The 22,618-nt window shown below is 41.9% G+C and overlaps 1 protein-coding gene across 10 annotated transcripts in view; it reads right to left on the bottom strand.

Annotated features, from left to right (window-relative positions):
* Positions 1-22,618, bottom strand: part of KMT2C (lysine methyltransferase 2C) — a 189,773-nt gene that overhangs the window by 104,393 nt on the left and 62,762 nt on the right. For all 10 annotated transcript variants that reach the window (XM_040085195.2, XM_040085205.2, XM_040085215.2 and 7 more), the window contains 3 exons: positions 11,804-12,010; positions 8,039-8,178; positions 6,334-6,443 (listed from right to left, as the gene is read on the bottom strand). In XM_040085195.2, the coding sequence (XP_039941129.1) occupies positions 6,334-6,443; positions 8,039-8,178; positions 11,804-12,010 (457 nt within the window). The remainder of the gene's footprint in view (positions 1-6,333; positions 6,444-8,038; positions 8,179-11,803; positions 12,011-22,618) is intronic.

Below are 22,618 nucleotides of genomic sequence, written 5' to 3'. Positions count from 1 at the left end.
AACCTCCTGCCATGTGCAGGGACACCTTCCACCAGACCAGGCTGCCCAAAGCTTCATCCAACCCAGCCCTGAACACATCCAGGGACGGGGCAGACAGAGCTTCTCTAAGCAACCTGTTCCAATCCTCACCCCTCTCACAGGAAAGAACTGCTTCCACTCGAAATCCAGCCTAAACCTACTCTCTTTCTGTTTGAAGCCATGTCCCCTTGTCTTCCCACTACATTTGTGACCTCAAATGAGCAATGCTCTTGTTATGGTTCAAATGAAAGAATACTAGCATCACTGTTCACTTGACAATGCTAATGAGAATTAAGTTGTAGATCTTACTAAGCACCAAATATCTGTTCTCAAACTGCTGGATCTGCAAAAAAATCTAAACACACAGAGGTCCGTGGCAGCTCTGTAACCTGAACAGATTTACCAAGCTGTACTGACATCATTCATGGTGTTCAAAGGTGATCCAGAAGAATTACACACTTACATCAGAACCAACTATGATCATTTCAGGATACCACAGCTGCTTTCCAGAACTTGGGAAATACAGCTATAAAACAACGGACACAGGCTTTCTGATGTAATTTGCAAGCTCTAAGAACAATTCACATTCTTCACGACAACAAGGATCTGGCTTTAAGTGACCAAAATGCAAACCATTATGGAACAGAGTAAATCATGGAAGATAATTTACAGTTTTAAACTATCCCTAAAGTTGTACCATCAGTCAGTAATGTCCTTTAAAAGCAAAGCTTATACTCATCAGCAGGGACATGGCTACAGATCTCTCGAGAAACTCCAAATAACAACAGGGAAATTAATGGAAAACTTGAATAGTCCATGGTCCCCATTGCTGTTACAGTATGTCTAAAGCATGCCAGGAACTGAATGAAACTACCAAAGTGACCAAAAGCACATGCAAGTGTCTTGGTGAGACGTATGGCACTATTTCTCCAGTCCTTCTTTCTCTAGCACTTTCTGTGCTGGAATTCTCTAAAAGACAGCAACCCATTAAAAAAAAAAAAAAAAAAAAAAAAAAAAAGTAGATGTTATTTTGGAAGAAAACTTCCTGCAGTACTTCCTCAGCTGCAGGACAAAAGCAACTACAGGAAAAAACCCAACTTGATAAGATAAGATCAGAAGCCACTCCCAAGAGCAGCCAGGTAGTCCCTCCCAAGCTGTAGTCAAAGGAGATGAGGAGAAGCCAAGTGCCTGCTGTGTGCAAAAGCACCATAAAAAACTCAAGGGTTGAGAAAGGAACTTCTGAATACCAGAGATGCTCCTTCAGTTTCATGTCACAAATCATGAAAAATGGGCAAAGGCAGAGGACACTGCCTAGAAATGGTATAAATTATGATAAATTACATTATCTTCATGCATTTTTCTCTGGATTTAAGAATTAGTAGTTCTTCCAATCATGAAAAAGGAAGAAGAGAGCTTTTAAAGCATCAAAGAACTCCAAATACTGCACTCTATCTAGAAAAACCCTTCATCACTCCACGCTCTGTTCAGCTTCATTGTTACATACACACAGCCAACACCATCCCTACATTCTGTCATCTAAGCCATTTCTCACACAGTTTTTCTCAACAAAAAGTAAAACCAAATGAAAAATTTCTGGGGTTAAATGGGCACAATCCTTCCCAGTGTATGAAGTTAACAGTACATCAGGATGTTGATGCTCACTTTCACACGCAAGAAACAACAAAAGGAAGTATCATTTTAGCCCAACTGGTTTTCACCTTGGAGCAGCACAAATAAAGCACACACACATACTGTGAAAAACAAGGACAATTTTCAAGATAAGAAGAGCACTGAGATTAAGGGATGAAGATGCTTTCAAAATACAGACAGTTTTAGAGGATGTATAAATGTGTTCCCCATCTTTACCCTCACCTTATTTCTTTCTGATCTAGCTTGGCAGGCATCACTCTACAATCAAGTCTTGAACAAAGCATTTAAAACAGACTTTTCACTACTATCATGTTTCTCCTGTTCAGTCTTCAAGCAGATAGGAACCTCCTCCTTGGTTTCCACCAACACTGTTTTCTTTGACTTTCGTGTCCTTGACAAACTCTCCCAAACTTGGAAACTGCTTCCTACATTTTATCAGGAGAGAAAGCTGGCTGGGAAAGTTACCCTTGCATTCCTTTCTTGTCCCTAGTTTGTTCAAAAGTAGTTTAAACACATTATCTACTTCCTTAATTCACTTTCTGAATTGAGCTATTTACATATTGAGGGACAAAAAGCAGTCCACCTTCTTTGGGACTCTGTAGCATATGCAGGAACTATGGCTAGACAATGTAAGGCAGGTAATTGGTAAACTTTATTTTTCCTCAGCTGACTGCAGACAAACAAACAGTAACCTACTCAATACATGCAAAATAAACATCAAAATTATAAAGTATTATTTAAAATTACCTGAAAATATTTCAGGAACCACTATTTCAGAAACCAGCCTTGTTAAAAGCTTAACAAATGCAAGCCTTGAAGGCCTCTACATTTTACATGATACTGTAAGTTCACATTTCCAAGTATCAGAAAGCAGAAGAGTTACAAAAATGTAAGACTGAAACCAAAAATACAAGAAAAAGCTGTAAACTCCACTCGTCCACATCTATTGTATTTTTTCCAGGGAAAAAACTTGAATTTCTGTTCAATCAGATTCTTTTGCTTGGTTTATCTTATTAAGTCTACAATTCACATTGGTTTTCCATCTTTCACTATGTACCTGTAGAAACACCAATAAAAGTCTATCTTCCTGAGGCTCACAACACGACAGCTTCTTTACTATGGTGAATCTTATACAACGAGCAAAACATTTGTGAATGATAAGAAAACCGAGTTAAGTTTTGGATCAAACAAATCACTGAACTTTTGTCTCCCCCATTTATATTTTGAAGAGTTGTTTTCTTTCAAACCCTGAAACAAAATTACTCCCAAATCCCAGGAAATGCTATTAAAGTAGTGGGGGAAAGCACTGCCAACACTGGAGTGTTGAAGCTCTACCTTACTTACACACTGTACCAGGATAATGAGGTGAATTCTTAGGAGTCACCCTGAGAAAAGCTCTGGCACTGGGTTTGTCACCCAGATCAACAGTTCTTCCTTATGACCTCCTAAACTTAGAAAGCAGTTCTGAGAAAACCCATGACTCTCCCTTGCTGATAGAAGCAAGGCAAGCAGTGAGGTGAACTGAGACACCTCCATCACAGATCTGACAGTATATTCCAGCTTTTCTTTGTCCTTCCTCACAAACCAACGCGATTCACAGGATTTAAAACACCTCCCAGATGCAGGTTTGTGCACTCATGAATAGTAAAGAACGGCAAACCCCAGACTTTGAAAGAAAGACAAAGAATTCACCTCTGTCTAGACACAAATACGTGAAACAAGCTGGTCAGGTGCCTTTGTCAGGCCTTGACAGTGAGCAAATCAAAAGAACTGAAGAAGAAAGACACGCTAAGCAGGGTATTTTGTGAGACATTCACAGATTCTGAGATCTCTGTAGTGCTATGTTTTAAACCTTCAGCAAACAAGGGTCCAGAAGAAAGCCAAAACGGATAAAAGCATGTATTCTGGAACAGGCCAGTGAAGTACGTCCACATAAGCTTTACTAATGCACTCACAAGTTCAGTGAAGCCAAATGGACATCTCCACTGGTAAACAGAGTAATAAGAAACACTGTCATATCCAGTTAAAGCAGATTTGCAAACAATGGGCAGCCTAACTAATGAGAAACATGAATGTAGCTTACAAACGAAAGAGTCCCTCAAGGTAAGAACAGGCCCGAAATGTTCCCCAAAAATGAAAAGACCTAAACCAGTGGACTATATTATCAAAAGTTGTTTACACTTCAAATATGCATTTTTACATGAACAGAAGGAAAAGAAAATGTATTTTCCCAGTAAAGAAAAGATGTCAGTGCTGCAGACCACATCACAAACCAGTTCCTCATGCCAAAAGGACTTCCAAGAAGACAGAAATCCCCTACCAAGCAAACAACAACAAACCCAAAGCAAATTTGGTGGCAAGCAGAGGAAACAGCATACAGCTTGGTTTTATTTAAGCTGTTTTTTCTGTATGCCCTGAGCACATAGTTGCATTTGCATGGTCAACAGATTTCAGAACATCTGAACAGAACTTTTGTTTCAAAATGCAGGAATAACCCACTCGAAAGAAGCCCAAACGAAAAGATGCACAAGATGCTACAAACACATACTTTCAATTAATTAAGCTGCCTTTCATTCTACACTTTTTAAAAATAATTTGCACAAAGATGAGCTTTTCCACTGCCACACAGGACAAGCAGGACCTTATACTTTTTTTCTTCCTTCTTAATCTTAGTAACAAGTTAAAAAGTAGTGGAAAAATTATTACCAAGCACTACAGCCTAGACACAAGCAAATATAGATTACTTGGGCTCCAAGCCAGTTCCACACAAACTCCTTGAGCAATCACTACACTTCTCTGTATTCAGAAACACAGAACTACAGAAGAGTTTGGTCCTTATTTTTTTAAATTCGAAAAAATAAAATAAAAAGCAAACAAATCCCTGGTGTGATAGTGGGATAAAGAACTCCAATTCCATCTAGCTATTCTTCTAGAATTACAGTTTTGCCTTTACTCAGCTCTCCCTGGAGATATCACAAGAAGGATAAAAGAGAATAACCAAATCAGCGTCATTCTTCTCTGGCTGACTGCTGGCCTACACAAAGAAAGTTTCTCAACGGCTTCAGCAAAGACTGAATAGAAAATACACAGAATGGCACTCGATTCAAACTCCTCTCCTCTCTCTGCATTGCCATGAAACATGTGCAACAGGGAGATCTAAACAGTACTTGCAGAATTTGAAAAGATCAGTAGGGACCAAGACGGGGCCAAAACGGAAACTGCAACACCAGAGATGCTCATTTTTCAAAAGTTTGCAGTTAAGTAATTCCATTGTAAACACCCATGCAAAACTTAAAAAGGTACTGATGACATAAAAGTGAGGCACCATCACCCTGAGCAGGGGAGGAGCAAGGTACCGGACAGAAAGAAATGAAACTGAAATAATGAAAATGGGATGAAATTCAATAGAGCAAAACACAAACTTGAACAGCTCAACCAGGATTTCTGTTAGAAAAAATGACTATAGACAGGAATGAGCTGATCACAAAATAACTGCAAGCCAAAGCCAAGGGGGCAAAAACTTTTCAGCAGTGAGATTAAAAACAAATATTCTATTTTGAATATTCTTTCAATTCTTACTGTCATTTTTTATACCTACACACAAATGTATTTTCAAGGTATTTTTAAGTTAATCTAGAACTTAATAGTGTCAGGTTCACTCATCTGGAATAGTCTTATTTGGAAAGCAGAAACACAGAAATTAAATAAATTACTCAAAACAAAGCATTTACTTAAATGAATAGTAGAAGGTGCAAAGAAAGCTTATGACTTGTATTGAAAGACTGAAGTAAAGTATCTTTTTAGTCCAAACAATGGAGAACATCTACTGTTATCTTATGCCAAATTTTTTTGTTCTATTATAATGCATGAAAAGCAAGAAGACTCAAGTGAAAAAAGGCTGAAGTGTAACTATGGGAAAACCACCAAAACCTACAAAGATATGTTCACAGAATGGCTAATTTAATATAAAAAAATAATAAAATTATTAAAAAAACCCCTCTTGAGCGTTATTAAATAAGACCAGAAAATATAGCTACATGTGACAAAACCAAGGTGAAATACATCTCCAATATTTCAAAATGGTACCAGAATATGACACCAGAACAAGTTCATCCTTTTCAAAGGTACTTACTTTTCCAAGGACATTACCACTTCAATTTAAAAGATTAAATATTTATCTGTGCATTTCTATGAGTATTTAGAGTATCAATGCAAGTTTCAAGGTAAACACTGGCTTTCTTATACTAACCTGCTTTTTGAAACTGGCATGAAAGTAACTGAGAAATTTTTTTCCTACAGTGGAGTCATATAATTTCAGGATACAAACCGGTACAATAAATACTTCCTCTACCTACCACAGTATTTGCTAACTGAATTAAACTTTTCCTTTGTCTCTAATATGTTTTGGTCAGTCTGGTTCTTCCTATATTCTAGCTACCTCAAAACTAATTAATAATCTATTTCGTGCAACTCCATAAAACTTTTTAATAAACTGTAACAGAAGTTTTTTAGTACGAGGATCTGCCCAAGGAAACCTTATTATAACTGGGAGCTCAGAGATCCACACATGGACGTTTTTAACCACACTGTATTGCAGTTGTCTTTTTATCAACCCTACCCACCCTGTTTCCTTACAGACTTGAGCATTTGAGTGTTTTTACTCACTTCTGTGCTCCCTGAGACAACAGCTTTGTCCACGTTCAGCGATACCTGCTCTTCAGTCTGGCAGACTCCCACAGACCACTCCGCACAGCGGTGATGAGCCCAGCAGTGACCTGGTGTGAGCAGGGAGAGAAAAGGGCCAGGGTTGGACAGCTCTGTCAAGCGCTTCCTCCAAGTATGGAACTCAGTTCTGGCAGTAAAAACTTGCCAGAAAAAAACCAGAAGTATTCTCCCCCTTTTGTTTCTTGTTGCAACACTGAAAACCCATATTATCATGCACTGAAATGTATTGCAGTTACTATCAGACACTAAAAACACTGCAGTTTTCGTTTATGTACAACACACCTTTTTTATCTGTTTATTTTCAAATGCCTGATCATATAATCAGAACTGGGGTGCACAGCATTGTCTGACTTTGATTCTGCCCTCAGTGCTTGTGTGACACACGCAGAGTTCCATCTGACCTTGTATTCCACTGTAGGTAACATTTCCCTAGGTTTGTACTCTTAATTTGTAGTTCCCAAGAACTGGATATCTGTATGTTCATGTAGAATATGCTCATATGATGGTTTAGGAGTCTACACAAAGTGTTTAAAAGCTCAAAATACAGCATGAACAGAAACTCCTATAAATGACCGAGAAAATGATGTCAATACAACAAACACAGTAGAGAGGCACAGCTACCTACAAAAAAAACCCCTCAGAATTTGTAGAATTCAACAGGTAACTTTTACAAGGAGCTTCTAATTCAATTCTGGGAAAAACAATGCAAATGATGCGTACTTCCAAATGAATTCTCAGCCTGCTTTATAAAAGAATTAGAAATGATAGTTTATGCTAGCTGTTGAAATCAGGTATTGGCCAACTTGATAATTCAAGCTACAGAAAAAAAATCCCAAAAAATCTCTGTATGGGTTTGCGAAGAGTCTTTTATAAATAACAGCAACTTTAAAAACGTAGATTGATAAATCTACACCTACCCATCTACACACACTATAGTAAAACTATTTAAACAAAACCATTGAGTTTTATTTTTTTTCTTTTAATCAGACCTTGAAATAAGTTTCCACACTCATGAAAGAGTGACATTTTTATTATTACGTAAATGTATTTCCATTTTTTGGAGTAAAATATGTGAATGGACTACTAGCATCAAAGCATTTGGACAGAGATGCTTTCTGAAAAAGTAATTAATAACTTAATTAATAGAAAAGTTCAATCAAAATGAAAGAGCAGATGATAAACCAGACATTTTCCTGACAGAAAACCTGCAGATTCTGGAAACATACATGTGCATTATGCCTCTACTGCTCTTTTAAATCTTCTATTCCATTGTTTCCAATAACACTTGCAGCTAGAGAGCAGGTAACGTCGTAGGATTAAGATTTTTGAGAATTATATTAAGCTGCGCCTCATTCCTTTTCCCTTTTCTCCCCAAAACAGAATCATGGTACTGAAGGTATTACTACCTGAACACCAGTTCAGCAGCAGATTACAAATATCTCCCCACACAAAGCTGAGGATTCTCTTTTCTGGAGAGAAGACTACAAAACCACAATCTGACACGGGCAAAAGCTACCAAAGCACCATCAAAGACTTGACAAACACCACAGCACAAAAAACCAACAGCTGCAAAGCTTCACTTCATGTCACTGTGGCTACTGTACTGCTACTGGACAGGGAGAAAAAGGATAACAATGGATCTTACCTGTTGGCTCAAATAAGGCTTGAACATCAATGTCATCTGGTAAGCCAACTAAACTGAGTTCATCCCAGAATTTGACAACCTGATCGTCAGAAGCAGTTTGGGTGCTTACACTTGTACATGATGCTATACTCGATCGAGATCTGTATCAGGAAGCAGAAAAACAAACTTAGAAGTGACCATATTCTTTGTCCAATCAGCAAGATATTCACAAATGATCCAATATGCATGGCAAGTGTGTAAAATTTTTTCCTTTTCTGATAAAATATAAATCAATACGAACAAAAGTCTTCCTTTTATTTTATCCCAACACTTTCCCCAATAAGAGTTTCTAGTTAAAGCTCCTATTCAGTAAACAAGCCTGCTCTGTTCCAGTTCTTCAGGAAACACATGCTTCTTCAAGTTTGATTCTGTTTGATAATAAAACTTGCCCAACCCTCAGAACTGATAATGAGGTAACAATATTCAGAGGTGAGGTGCCTATAGAAAATACTATACCTATGGGAGGAAGGCAAAAAAAGACCAGGACTTCAAAATCTGTTTGGAAATAAACACCTTTACATAATGCCATCAGATGTTAAGAAAAAAAAGAGGTGGGGGTGAGCTGGAGGAAAGGAGGGGGGGAGATTAAAAAGAGGAATGATATAAAGACTACTACATTTTACTAGTTGATAACCTTCTTAATTTGTTCCCCAAATTCTAATCTCAACAGAAAACAATTCACACAACTCAGATTACTGCATCTAAAAAAACCAGAAGCAATGAGTCTGCCTTTATTTCCCGCAGGCTAAAGAATATCTTGGACATCTAAGGGTGTGCATTTAGTCCTACTGATAAGAGACCTGATCACTGATGCCTCGACAATTGGTAGGAAAGGTGGTGCTGCATTTTCCATTAAGGTTCTTTGAACTCGATTACTCTCTGCTATTAATAACTCAATTGTATGCATTTGTCAATAGATATAGTAACCACTGCGATTTTAACCTGTGGTAACTCTTGCTTTCCTGAAATCCATGCTTTACTTCAGCCACTACATGTATAAATACATTAAAAACCCCCTTAGTTTACGGGGAAAAGAGTAACATCTCTCTTGTACCACCCAAGAAATCTTACAAGATTTCTATTATTACATGGTATCTGCATGACCTGCATAATTTAAAAAAACATCTACCCCAAAACCTATTAATTCTGGCACTATCAACATGCAAAACCTCCTTAACAAAGCACACTATGTTCTGCTTGACAAAACTGATTCCTCAACGCCATTCATGTCCACTGGAATTACAGAATGATTTGGGCTGGAAAGGATCCCATTCCAACCTTCCTGCAATGGGCAGGGACATCCTCCACTATCCCAGGTTGCTCCAAGCCCTGTCCACCCTGCCCTTGAACACTTCCAAGGGTGGAGCATCCACAACTACTCTGGGCAGCCTGGGCCAGTGCTTCACCCCTATGACAGTGGAGCCTCCTCTAACACCAAACTGCTACTCACAACACCAAAGCTTAAAGGATCTTGAAGAAAAACTAAATCCCAACTGACAAGGCATTTTTCTGTATAAAAAAACTTTCTCACAGTATAAAACCAATCCATTTACAGAACTTCTCAATTTACTCTACAATCTCACCCTGCACAGGAACACTTTCCACAGACTTCTCTGAAAATAATATTTCATATACCTATAGAATACAGCCTGAGATGAGGGTGTTACTTTTATTAGCTTTAACAAAAGCCACTTTTCTACACCAGCATTACACAATGTGCACTTTCCTACCACCAGCATGATGACAGAAATGAAGAATGTGCACCCAAGCAACGTGCACCTCAGTGAGTGTGGAACACCTCTGAGCAGTTTCTGCAGCAGCAGCACGGCCACGGACAGGTCTGACTCGGGGAGTCTGGCAGAGCCAGCAGCTGCCTACCTCACTGTTTCTCTCCCCTGCTGGAAGCTAATCCCCCAGTGCCCGGTCTGTGCACTGGCCATGGCTCCACATCATCACCCTGCCCTCAACCCCACATCTCTGCCCCACACTACCACCACAGCCCCGGATCATAGCCCCACATTATCGCCCCACATCCCTACCACCGCCCCAGATCACAGCCCCACATCATGACTCTGCCCTCAACCCCACATTCCTGTCCCTCACCGCCACCACAGTCCCAGATCACAGCCCTGCATCATCACCCCACCCCCAACCCCGCATCCCTGCCCCACATCAGCACTGCCCCGCACTGCCCACGGTCCTGGATCACCATCCCACCCTCGACCTTTCAATTGTCACTCCGCCCGCAGCTCCCCATCACCACCCCGCATCACAGTTACTGCATCACCGTCCCACATCATCTGCCCCACACTGCCCTCCAACACGCATCACCACCCCACATCACCCACTCCGCCCTCAACCCCGCATTGCCCGCGGCTCCACATCACCACAGCCCCCTCAACCCCGCAGCACCCACAGCTCCTCACCGCCCTCAACCCCGCAGCACCCACTGCCCCACACTGCCCTCAACCCTGCAGCACCCACTGCCCCACACTGCCCTCAGCCCCACAGCACCCACAGCCCCTCACTGCCCTCAACCCTGCAGCACCCACTGCCCCACACTGCCCTCAGCCCTGCAGCACCCACAGCCCCCTCAACCCCACAGCACCCACAGCCCCACACCACCCTCAACCCCGCATTGCCCGCGGCTCCACATCACCACAGCCCCCTCAACCCCGCAGCACCCACAGCGCCCTCAACCCCGCAGCACCCACAGCGCCTCACCGCCCTCAACTCCTCACAGCCCTCAACCCCGCAGTACCCACAGCCCCACACCGCCCTCAACCCCGCAGCACCCACAGCTCCTCACTGCCCTCAACTCCTCACAGCCCTCAACCCCGCAGTACCCACAGCCCCACAGCGCCCTCAACCCCGCAGTACCCACAGCTCCTCAGCGCCCTCACCGCCCCATGGCCCATCCCGCAGCCATGGCCTGCACTGCCACTGGCTCCCTTCATATTTTTCTAGGGCTGCAGCCCCCCGTCACACAGACGGCACTGAGCGATCCCACATTCACCATCAACCGTGAATGAACCCAAGCCAACACAAGCCCTCAGTGACAGAACCCCCACGCCCATAAAGACGTGGCTCTGATCAGCCCCATCCCAGCGCCCTCGACAGAGACACCTTGTACTGAGAAACCTCCACTGCAGGGCCAGGTATGCCTCTGCCACCTCTCACAAGCACTGAGAGGCCTGGGGACCACGACCAAACCCACGTCTGGGAGAGCTGCCAGCAAACCCCACTCCTGAAGGGCAGGAACCACTTCCGTGTGCCTTTAGCAGCACTGGCACCAGGGCAAGAGCCAGTGCTGGAGGGCAAGAGGAAAGGCTCTAACCAGGTGGGCAGAGGCTTCCCACTATTCCACAACACATGAAGTGTTGAAAGTCCATCCTCTTCCACCCTTCATGTGCGCTTGGACTTCAGCATCACAAGTAGATCTGTGCTTTACAGTAGCTATGTCTCTTTTCTGTGTTCTTTCAGAGTGAGAATTCTCATTTGGGGAAGAAACAGCCACTGCTGTACTGCTCACATGTTGGTTGCTCTGGGGTTCTCTTTTTAGTTAGGTTTTTGTATGTGTTGATTTTCCTTACATTTATTAATATTAAAACCACACATTTACACCAATACAAGTTAGCTGCCTATGGCAGTACAAAACCAGTAATGATCCTTCCCGAATTTTGTGCAAAATAAAACAGCTACGTATTTCTTGCAGGACAGACTTACTTCTTCTGGCCTCTCTGTTTGCGCGGCACTGAGTTTTGCCTTGGAGTTCTCTCACAAGCTCCATCGGTGCTGTCGCTGGCTTCACTCTTATTTAAAGGCTGGTTTTTCCACGGGATAACATACCCAGGAGTGGGACCGAATTGTTTTAAGTCTCCTTGTCCTAATGAGCTCCGTTCTCCACAGTAACAAAAGGCGCAGAGTTGTTCGCTGTAGAAGGGAAGATCATTACTTCTTTATTGGGGGGAAAACCAGCAGAGGATACCCCATCAAAGAGCAAATTTCATGCTAATTTAACCCTTTATAACAAGACAATAAAAGCTCCAGCATGCTATCAGAATTCAGCACTCAGAAATGCTATTTCCAGCTAATTAAGTTACATTAAAAGAACTCTTTTTTTCCTGTTCACAAAACTGCTTGATTAACAAAGCAAACAAAAAAAATCTCCATGCTATATTCAAATGATTATAATTTCCAAAATTCTGTGTGTCTAGACACATCCTTGCTAAAAGGCATCAAAATGTTACAGAACACACAGAACAGTACAACACATACACCTTTCTGGAAACATATCCAGCTTATGTCTAACACAACGTGCACATACTATACACTAAAAGGTTTACTAACACAGAGAAAAAGGGAATAATGAGAAAACCACAGCAGTAGTACAGTCACACATGCACACCACACATACAAATTCAACCATCCTCCTTCACTTCAACATTTAAAAACAAAATTATGTCTAAAAGTTTTACTGGAGGAATTTTTTATTTACAGAACTGTGACCGCTGCAGTACCCTGCACCATTTGCAATTATGTTTTAACATGCACAACATAGCGACAGGATTGAAATGACAGCTCTGACAGCACTCCTTGTGTCACATCATATGGAAGCTACTGAAAAATATTTCTATAATAAACATACCCACAAACTTAAAATGTGAACTTCTACAACTAATGCAGTTTGCATTAAAGGAAGGCCATTTAACACTTTTTTTTATGCTTAAATGAGCAATTCTGTTTTCTTCATATTTATGCCCCAAAGACCCCAAAAAGATGCCTCAGGGAATCAGGCACTTGGATAGAGGCTTGGTTATGCCTGGATTCCATTTAAATAGATTTCAGTGCATCTCCAAGGTGGCACATTTGGATTTGGGACACTCTGTGCTGTGTGAGTGAGAGGAGGGAAGTGAAGTGGGAGGAAGAGAAAACCTCAAGGCTAAACTGCCGTAAAATATTTACTAAATTCTGGGGGGAAAAAATAAAGTCTCCTCCTGTGCTTTTCAGCCTGGAGAGACAAGAGCAGTGACAGAAAAAAGGCAAAGTGGAGAAGGCAAGTTCCAGATCAGAACCAAAACCCCTGAGAATCCAGCAAAGCTGCTGAGATTTGGTTTATCATACTCTGGGATGGCTCCTTTTGCTCTCACCATAGAGCAATAGGAAGAAAGAAAAAGAAAGAAACCTGAGCGTTTCTACTACTACTGGTAATACCAGAAGTCAGATGCTAAGGAAGGGAGAAGTGTATTGTGAGCCCATAATGAAGTCTAGAATGAAGTCAAATGCTTTTATTGATAGGTTGATAGGTAGGACTGCACTTGCACATGCAGCTTGGTGGGCAGATAAAGTAAGTCCCATTCATGATGCTGAAATTACACCTTCCCATGGCACTGTTAGGAAACAGTTGTCCTCATCTCATGGCCTTGGCTGCACATCCCTCACTGATCCGCCTCAACACACAACCAGCATGAGCCAGCACAATTCCCAGAGCTGATGGCAAATGTCTGACATGTTCCAGAAATCTTTAGGAAAAGATATCCGAAGACAAAAAAATCCAAAGAAAATATGGATAAAGGTAGTGTGAGAGCAGTGAAAAATGAACAGTAACACTGAACAGTATATATGTCTATTTTATAGCTAGCTTTCAGTGTGATAGAGCAACACATACACTATTATTTGTCTGTCAGCGACTGTAACCACTGGACTGCCAGTGAAACCTGATCTGGCCTCACAGGCAGAGTTCCTAAGCAGGGAAAGCAAAGCTATTTATGCCGGTTGAGACTAGAGAGACTTGTGAGGAGACTTAAGAGATTTAAACAGGCAACACCACAGTATATAAATTACACTAGTTACAAACACAAGATTATCCACAGTGGAATAAATAATTATTCAGACATCCTGTTAGGACAGACTATCACTGCTCATTAAAAGACTTGAGGATAATTACAAACAAATAAACAAAGTTCTTTAAAGTGGAGTCATAGCAAATATGCAATAATGTTAAAGTCTATAAAAGAGAAATATGAAACAGTAATTAAGAAAAAAAAAATAAACGAACTTTTCAAGTGGTATTATTTGAAAAGGCATACAGGAGTAAAGCTGGTATTTCTGGAGCCTGTAAGGCAGCTCCAGCATCACAACTTCCAGCAGAAGCTTTCTGCAGGCAGAGTGGAGTGAAACAACAGGAGCAGTGAGTTTCACAGCTACTCTGCAGCGTGGTGAGGACAGCTGTGAAGCTGTCAGGAATCATATGGCTTCTGCTACCGCTCCTGCCTCAGCAGAGCTGGGGAACGCAGCTGAACCAGGTGCTCGCCACGGGGACGGGCTGGGGGAGCCTTCACTGAACGTTCTGAGCACATGGATGCAGAAGCCGAAGACAGAAAGGCAGAACGTGCCCAGAGCACTGCCAGGACACTGTGGGGCTGAGATAGAGGGGAGAGATTAAACAAAGGGGAAAAGAAGGTTTCACACTTTTCCAGGGGGAAAGCAGAGGGGCTTCAACTGTACTCACAGCCAGACACCCACGAACACTCAGTGGCAGTGAACTCCCAGCCTCCGCTGGGATGCTGGACAGACCCTCTGCAGGAAAGACACGCTCCTCTGCCTCCTGACACGCCACAGCTGCTGGCTTGTCATGCCATGCAAAGTGGCCAGTTCCATCACGTTAGCCTTTTAGCTTTAAGTGCTCAGTAAATATTTTAAGTTATGTCTGTATGGGCAGAAGGTAGAGATTTTTTCCTATCATCTGAGGACTGCAGAAAGTACTTACAAATCTACTTTCCATATGTCAATATGCAATTAGAGGATCTAAATCTGTGATGCAAGAAGAGCTCTCATACTGAAGATAACAAAATAGAGCTACTGGCAAATCTTAAGATCAAACCCTAGATCTGTTATCATAATTAACATATTTTAAGAACAGGATAATTCAAAATGGGATAAAAAGCAAGAGACGATGTGTCACAAATCTTTTTATAAGCTACGAAGAAAAAAGAGAATGAAGCAGCTCATAAGCACTCCATTTAAGATATATCTTGGGTGTTCCAACCCAAAATGTAAGTTCATCATTACCTGTAGCTTCAACTTAAATTACGTATTTTCCCATGACAAATGCTATTTTCTTATAAAGGTTTAAAGACCCAGAGGTGGTTTATTACCAGGAGGTGTTCTTATACCTCACCTCATCCCAGAGGGTTCCATAGATTTGAATGCACAGAAATTTTAATGCATAACACTGAGGAAAAACTGTATTCAGAATGAACCAGACATACTGGGTTTTGGGGATGCAGTAAGAGGAAGAAAAGCTAGCCATGTCTGAAGCTGATTTCTGCTCCCATTGAGCCATGGGAGGAGATCCAGACTTGGATCTTGCTTGAAGGATGCCCTTTCTAACAAGAAACATGTTGATCCCATCACTCTTTCAGAGCCATTCTCTTCTGCAGGTTCTTATTTCATCGGGTCAGTGCCTCTTCCTCACGCAGAATTTACTCAACCCCCTGACAACAATCTAAAGTGCTATAATCCTCCCCTGTCCACATCCTGACAAAGGATAACAAAATGCCCTGCAGCCACTTAATCCTGAAGGAAGGGAGACCAGTCACTATTTCCCCTACTTGACTGATGACAGTCATCAGGACTCATCCTAAAATACAGACTTTGCCACTGAAACAACTTCATTTCAACACATGCAGTATTGGGCAACTAGTTGCACAATATTAAATCACAACCAGAAGAGGAGAAACGTCTGGTTTGCTTGCAAATATTCAGTCAGAGAATGAAGGTAAAATTGAGAGTCCTTCAAACTTATTTTTTAGCAGAATTAAGCCTTAGCATCAGGATTACCAACACCTGTAGTTGTACTTCCAGGAATGAACAGAAGCCCGGATCCTTCAGAGCTGGGAAATGGCACTGGGTTATCCTGTGTCAGCCAAGGCTCCTTGATAACAAGCAGATGTGCAGACTGCCTCATGCAAACAAGTTTTGTTTATGCTGTGGCCTGTATCTCACAGATGTGCACTCATGCCCACGCGAGCACCGTGTAGCTTCTGGAAACCTTCAGATGTGCCCATGGGAGGTTGTGTGACCCTCAACAATATCTCACTCTCACTGTTTTTCGTACATGGGGAGAACGCACCACAAGCTGCAGCGATACAGGGTGCTGCCATGCCCCCACATCTCCACGTTTTCAGCTGGGGGAGTGAATCTTCCTTCCTCATTCTCACAGGAATCACTTCCCTGCATGTCTCCAGGGCCCCCATACAGCTGAATGCCAAGCGAGGCAGAGAGTGGCCTAATGCTGAGCATGTCTGTCAGTGAGAGGCTTGAAGTTATCCAACGCTTTCAGTACTCAATGGTGAGGAAATCCTGCAGCTGCCTGTTCTGCAGAGAGGTGTGAGAGGTGCCCTTCTTTCAGGAGAGCCTGCACAGGGGAATGCACGCAGATAAAGGATGTCAACAGCAGGAGAAATTCAAACTCTTGGATTCGGCTCAAGGGATGCTCACCTTGTGACTTTACTGAAATCCCTCCCAGCCTACTGTGGGGCTGGTATTACCGAAGGAGTTTTGCTGTGCGTTCACCTTTTCCAATTAAACACGCTACAATCAGGTTTAAGCGGGGAAAAAACAATAGGTTATTATATTTGAGAAAATGCGAGGCACGGCAATTCCAGTAAGATCCCCTAGCCATAGCCACTGCCTCAACATTAAACACTAAGCTGCAGGTGATCACTACTGCCATTTGCCACAGTAACAACTGCACTAAACCCAACTCTGAAAGCAGAAAAGTCTCTTTCATTCATGGTTTGGGATGAAAAAGAAAGTGAAAAGGTTATCACGTGACTTTTGCTATGAATTTGTTTTTACAGGAATTATGCAATAATTTTCCTCAATGCCTGGAAATACCTTCAGGATGTCTTTTTCACACGCTACTTGCTACAGAAATTTACGGTGTTTTTAACATCTATTTTTCACAATTAAAATTAAGCTCAGCACAGTGAAATGGAGTATTTGGGAGCAAAACAGAACTTCAGAGCATCGTTTGTACTAATTACTGAAGCAAACTGATGAGAATTGGCCTTGAGAATTCTTCTTCCACCTAACCCTGTTAGTAGTTTTAACAAATGCTAAAAGGCTAAATTAAACGCTACAGGGGACCTACTATTTATTTAGCTCTGCCAAGTTGTGCTAATGCACAAAACACCTTTGCTCTCATTTTATGTTGTGTTATTTAAAGAGCAAAGTGTTTTTCTCCTTAGTGAAGATCCACCAATGTATCATTTATGTAAATTCAAATCAATACCTGCAAGCTGCATTTTAAGTGAAGAAAAAAAAAAATCCCATTTCTGACTTGAAGCAATACCAGGGATCTGCATCAGTGTGAGTGCAAATAAATGTGAGATATTCACAGAGGTAAAGTTACTCTAAGATTCAGATGAAGGTTTTCAGCATCATCTAAATATTCTGTAAATATCTGGACCTCAATAATAATGAAGCTTGAAAGGAAACTACTGAAGAAACCTCATTAGGTAAAGCATAACAGCTTCACATTGATACAGGACTAACAACCCAATAAATTGTCCTTCTGAATGAAGGATACTGAGGACAGGCAAGGATGGAAAGGGCAAATGGAGACACTACAAAGAGAGAGAACCAAAAAATCTCTGCTAATAGCTGTATTTAAGCTTTTGACACACGAAGTCCTTCCAACAGGTAACTGAATCACAGAACAACCTCAAATTGTGGTTTGATACTATTATACTATTACAGAAATTTGGGCTTGAAGTAAGTATTTAACTTATGCAGCGTAATTCTTTAAAAAAAAAAAAAGGAGGCGGGAAAAAGTTCATATGAACTTCAAGTGAAGAATTTTAGAAGTTTATACAAAGCAATTAAACTGCATTAGACAATAACTGCTTTCCAATTTCTTCAAACCAGCACAGCTGGAGTTCTACAGCCATATAATCAACTTAATGATACTCTTCTCATTTGAAAGAAAGAAAACATCACCCTCCAAACACAACCAAAACAACACATCTTACTGACATTTTGAAATTTAGAAAATATGCTCTTATTCACCACGAACTGTATCAGCTTTAATTTAAACACATATTTAAAGCTCAGTTAGGATTTAACACACCCTAGATGCAATAGGAGTTACCAGAATGCCAATGCTGAAAAAGGTGAATTTAGAGGTCTAATTTAAAGCCCTCTAGATAATTCCTTAAGGACCATGTGAACTGACTTGTACTCTCAAATAACAATCCCCAATAGAATGCAATTGACTGTACCTGAAAAGTGGCAATTCATGCAATTCTGAGAGTTATCTTCACCTCTGAGGGATAAAGTCAAAGAGTAAGAAATCCTGTAGCCTCAACCTTCAGTATGCATCTGTGCCCAGAAAGTATTGTCTGTGTAAACCAAATTCTCTCTCTTGGTGATTAAAATATAATACACAGAATGGTTTGGGTTGGAGGGACCTTAAACATCATCCAGTTCCAACCCTCCTGCCAGGGCAGGGGCACCTTTCACTACTACAGGCTGCTCAAAGCCCCACCCAGCCTGGCCTTGAGCTCACACAGAGCTCTGTGCCAGCCTCTCCTGGAGGCAATGTCATACAAATACTGACTAGGGTCTTACTATCTGGAAATTACTGAGATTTACCATTTAGCAAGCTGGCTTTAGACAGCAGTTTTTCTGGAAAGCTTCATCTAAGCAGGATAAGCAGAGGCACAGGGATATTAAACAGGAGGCTGACAAGGTACTATCCATGCCCCCCAGTATGTTCAGTTCAGAGCCTCCCTGTGTCAACTGTGATTCCTGTACACTGACTCTTAGTTTCTCTGTCATGAACTTGCCCAGTGTGCTCTTGACCACATCTAAAGTTTCAGCAAACCACATCCTTGGGTAAGGATGTCACTCTAGACAACTCTCTGCTGTACAAAGAATCACCTCCTTTAAGTCTGCATCTAACCCTTAAAAGTTCCACTTGATGACCCTCAGTTTCTTGCATTAAAAGAAACTCAACTGTCAGGATACAGCCACCTTCCCCACTCCATCTATGATTCTAAAGCTTCTTCTCTTCCTTCTCCAACATCTTTTACAGAAGGAAGGCTCCTGAATTTTTTAACTGGAATCTATTTCGGATCTTTGATCAACCCTTTTGTTGTTCTGATAAACATTTTAAGTTTTACTATATTAATTTCTCAAGTTACAGATAGACTTTCTGTAACCCTAAGAAAATTAGCCCAAACTCATTTCTCTAAATGCTGCTATCCTCACCAAGCCCATGTGCTTCAGAAGAGCTTTAGCACATTGTAGCTACGAGCACAACGATTCTCTCTTCGCTAAGCAAACTCCAATCTCTCTCAGTCCCCACGTGAAAGCAGACTCCATATGCACCATCCCTTCCCTGTGAATGAACATCCTTCTGCCAAAGGTCAGAGACACTCACAGGGGTCATCTCTGCAACTACAGCTCTGGGATGCTGTGAATCCGGATTTCACCATTTAAACTGCTTGTTCTTTCCACCAGCTTCTCATGGAAGCAAGGAAGGAATGCAGGGCAAAACACAGATTCCGCTGTGTGAGGGAAATGGAAGGTGCTGGAGAAACGGGACTATTGACTGTGGGAAATAACACAGATCACACAGCAGAAGGAAGCAAGAAGAACAGTCACAGCTGACAAGGAAATGAACAAGAAAATGGATAAAGGGGTGAGAAGAAATACGGTGTAACAAATACCTGTCCAGAAGCCGCTGGAAATGGATGGAAAGTAACTGTACATCAGGCAAACAGACACAGAAGGGTAAAGCTCACCTAAGTGAACCCTGAAACAATGATTAAAACTGAGCAGTTTAGAATTAGCTAAGAGAATGAGAATATGAGCATTCAACAACATAAAAACCCAAGAGGCTGGCAAAGAAAGCTGCAGGAAAAAAAAAAAAACAAAAAAAAACAACAACAACAAATGGAAGAGGTGATATTGGGAAGGAATGAGAGAAAACGCTGTATTCACTCAACACTGGAACAGAAGATCCCAGACTATTAAAACTGTGAATATCCTGTATCTGTGCAACCCCTGACCAAGCAGGCATCCCACGCTGTAGTGAGTACAGCTCTCAGCCCTCCAGCATGGCCTGACACACTGCCAGCCATGGGGTGCTTCTGGCTGTCCAGCTGCCATCTCCCAGAGGAAGGACACTTGTCCAGGCATCACACCCGACCTGCCAGCGCTCAGCGTGCTGCTCACCAGTGCAGGACTTGTCAGCAGCAGGGCAGACCCAGGTGGAGACAAGCAGCCTCAGGATGGGGAGGGATGAGACAGAAAGACTGCCCAAGAACATCTGCAAGAGGCTGAGAGCAGGACTCCAGAAACCTGCAGCACCTGTGAGCACCTGCTCACGCTGGGCAGGAGATATTGCATGGTTTCTGTGGTTGGACCTTCCTAGAGAACGGATCAAATCATGGAGCAAAGATCTGTGCAACTTAAAGGGCCAGCCGTGAATGTCGCTGATCATGGTGTCAAATCCCACGAGGCACAAGTCCTACATGAGAGCATTAAACACATTATGGCCACAATGGCAATTGTTCAGCCGAAGCAAAAGGCAGGATTTTGGCTGCCTGTGAAACCCTTCTTTGGCCCCATTTGTGTGACACGCCTTCTGTGCTCCGAGAAAGACACAGACCATCTGGAGAAAACTCAAACCAGCAAGAAGGATCTGAGCTCAGGAAAACATCCTCTACAAAGAAAGCAGGAACAAATTTGGGATTTCTGTTACGAGGTAAAGCATGCTGGGGAAATAAATGAGAGACTTTTGCACAAAGCTGTCCTCCATTACCCTTGGCAGATGGAACGAGTAGTAATGGAATAAACCCAGAATGAGGAGAGTGTGGGTTAGATGGGAGGAAAGTGGTTCCAACAGTAAAAACAAAGCAGAGATTGGAAGGGACTGTTTAGGGAAGAAATGGAGTTTTTATTACTGGATGATTTAAGAGCAGTTTATGTAAGCTTGTGTCAGGAATGACAGCTGTAGATAACTGCCTTGGAAAAGGAGATGAACAAGATGAGTTCCAAAAGTCCCTTCCTGCCCTATAAATCCAAGGCAAAGTTGCTCTAACAATGATTCGTCACAGGATTCTCCTTGAGACCATTTCCCTAATAATGCATGAACAAACAGGATGGAAAACTAGTAAATATTTAACTTTTTTCTCATTTTTCAGTGTGTGGTCTCAGTCTTTAGTTGTGCCCTGCTAGCCAAATCAGTAGTTTCACTCAGGGTTAGATTGGTCATTAATATAATGCTGAAGCAGCACTTCACTTTGGAAGACAAAGGAATGGTATGTCCTGTTTCCAGATGTAAATCACTGGCTTCAGAGGAAGATCCCATAAATGCTTATATGGATCTAGAGCTGGAAATGTAAAGGCAAAACTCTGCAATGACTTCAAATGCCCTGGGTCATGCATAAGGCCCATTCTCTGCAGAAACAATTCTTGGAGAAAAAACATTCAAGTAAAACTACAAACTGTATCACAGTACATGTTCATGAAAAGAAATAATCGGTTTCAAAATTCATCTTAATACTGGTATCTCCTCAAAACATGTGCTTGACTTTACAACTTCAACCAATTTCTGAACATTTTTTAATATTAAATCTTTTATCTAACTTCCTTCTGCCTAGACATCTAGCTCCTCCTTCCATCACTGTAGTATTATTCTGTCCAGACTGTCTACTCTCTGCCACTCCACAATTTCTTCTTCCACTGAGTGCTGCTCTGAGTGTTACAAATTTTGTAATGTGCTTTAAGATTACTAAAAAGAAAAGGAACATGATAAAGAAGTTCACTGCTACTTTTCCACTATTTTCTTTGTTCATGCAATTTACAGATGTTCACCAACCACTTCTTTTTGATGGAATAAAAAGAAGCTCTCCATCTCCACACTCCAGATTTCATCTTAGCAGCAGCAGCAACAAAATAACAGGGAATGGCGCAATTGGTCTGGAATGAAAATTACGTGCTTTGTCCAATTACAAGTGAAGCAAGAAAGAAGGAAGGTGTTTTGCCAGTTCTTTGCTGGGGTTTTTTTTTTGGTACTTTTAGCAACAATCTCACAACAGCAGATATTTAAGCAGGCCAAAGCACCAAAATCAAAAAGAGCTGAGTGAAAACCTCAGCTTCTACTTATTTAAGAATGTTCAGTCTTCGCGATCGTGGCAAAAGGACCGAAAACACGCAATTAATGCGATTCACAGTCTCCGAGAGCAGACAGAAAGTAAAACGATTCAAAAGGTGTTTTGTTCTTCTATGGAATTGTGTTTCTAGGCCATTCTCGTCAGCTTTTAATGCCAGGGGTTGCCAGTGCGGGGAACAGAGGAGGAAGGTGGCAGTGGGCTCTGCTCTGAGCCGCAGCCGGCTCCTGGCTCCCTGCCTTCCCCAAGGGCTGCACTTCCCCTGCTCTCTGCAGGCAGCGCTCACCAAGGCAGCAGATTCCTTTGCAAGGAGCTGGATTCCACTCAGCCACAAGTCCCGGGCTGACAGAAGCTT

This window comes from Hirundo rustica, chromosome 1 (genome assembly GCF_015227805.2).
Source record: "Hirundo rustica isolate bHirRus1 chromosome 1, bHirRus1.pri.v3, whole genome shotgun sequence".
Classification (NCBI taxonomy): domain Eukaryota; kingdom Metazoa; phylum Chordata; class Aves; order Passeriformes; family Hirundinidae; genus Hirundo; species Hirundo rustica.
Note: the sequence above shows the minus strand (reverse complement) of the source record. Positions and strands in the feature narration are given on the sequence as shown.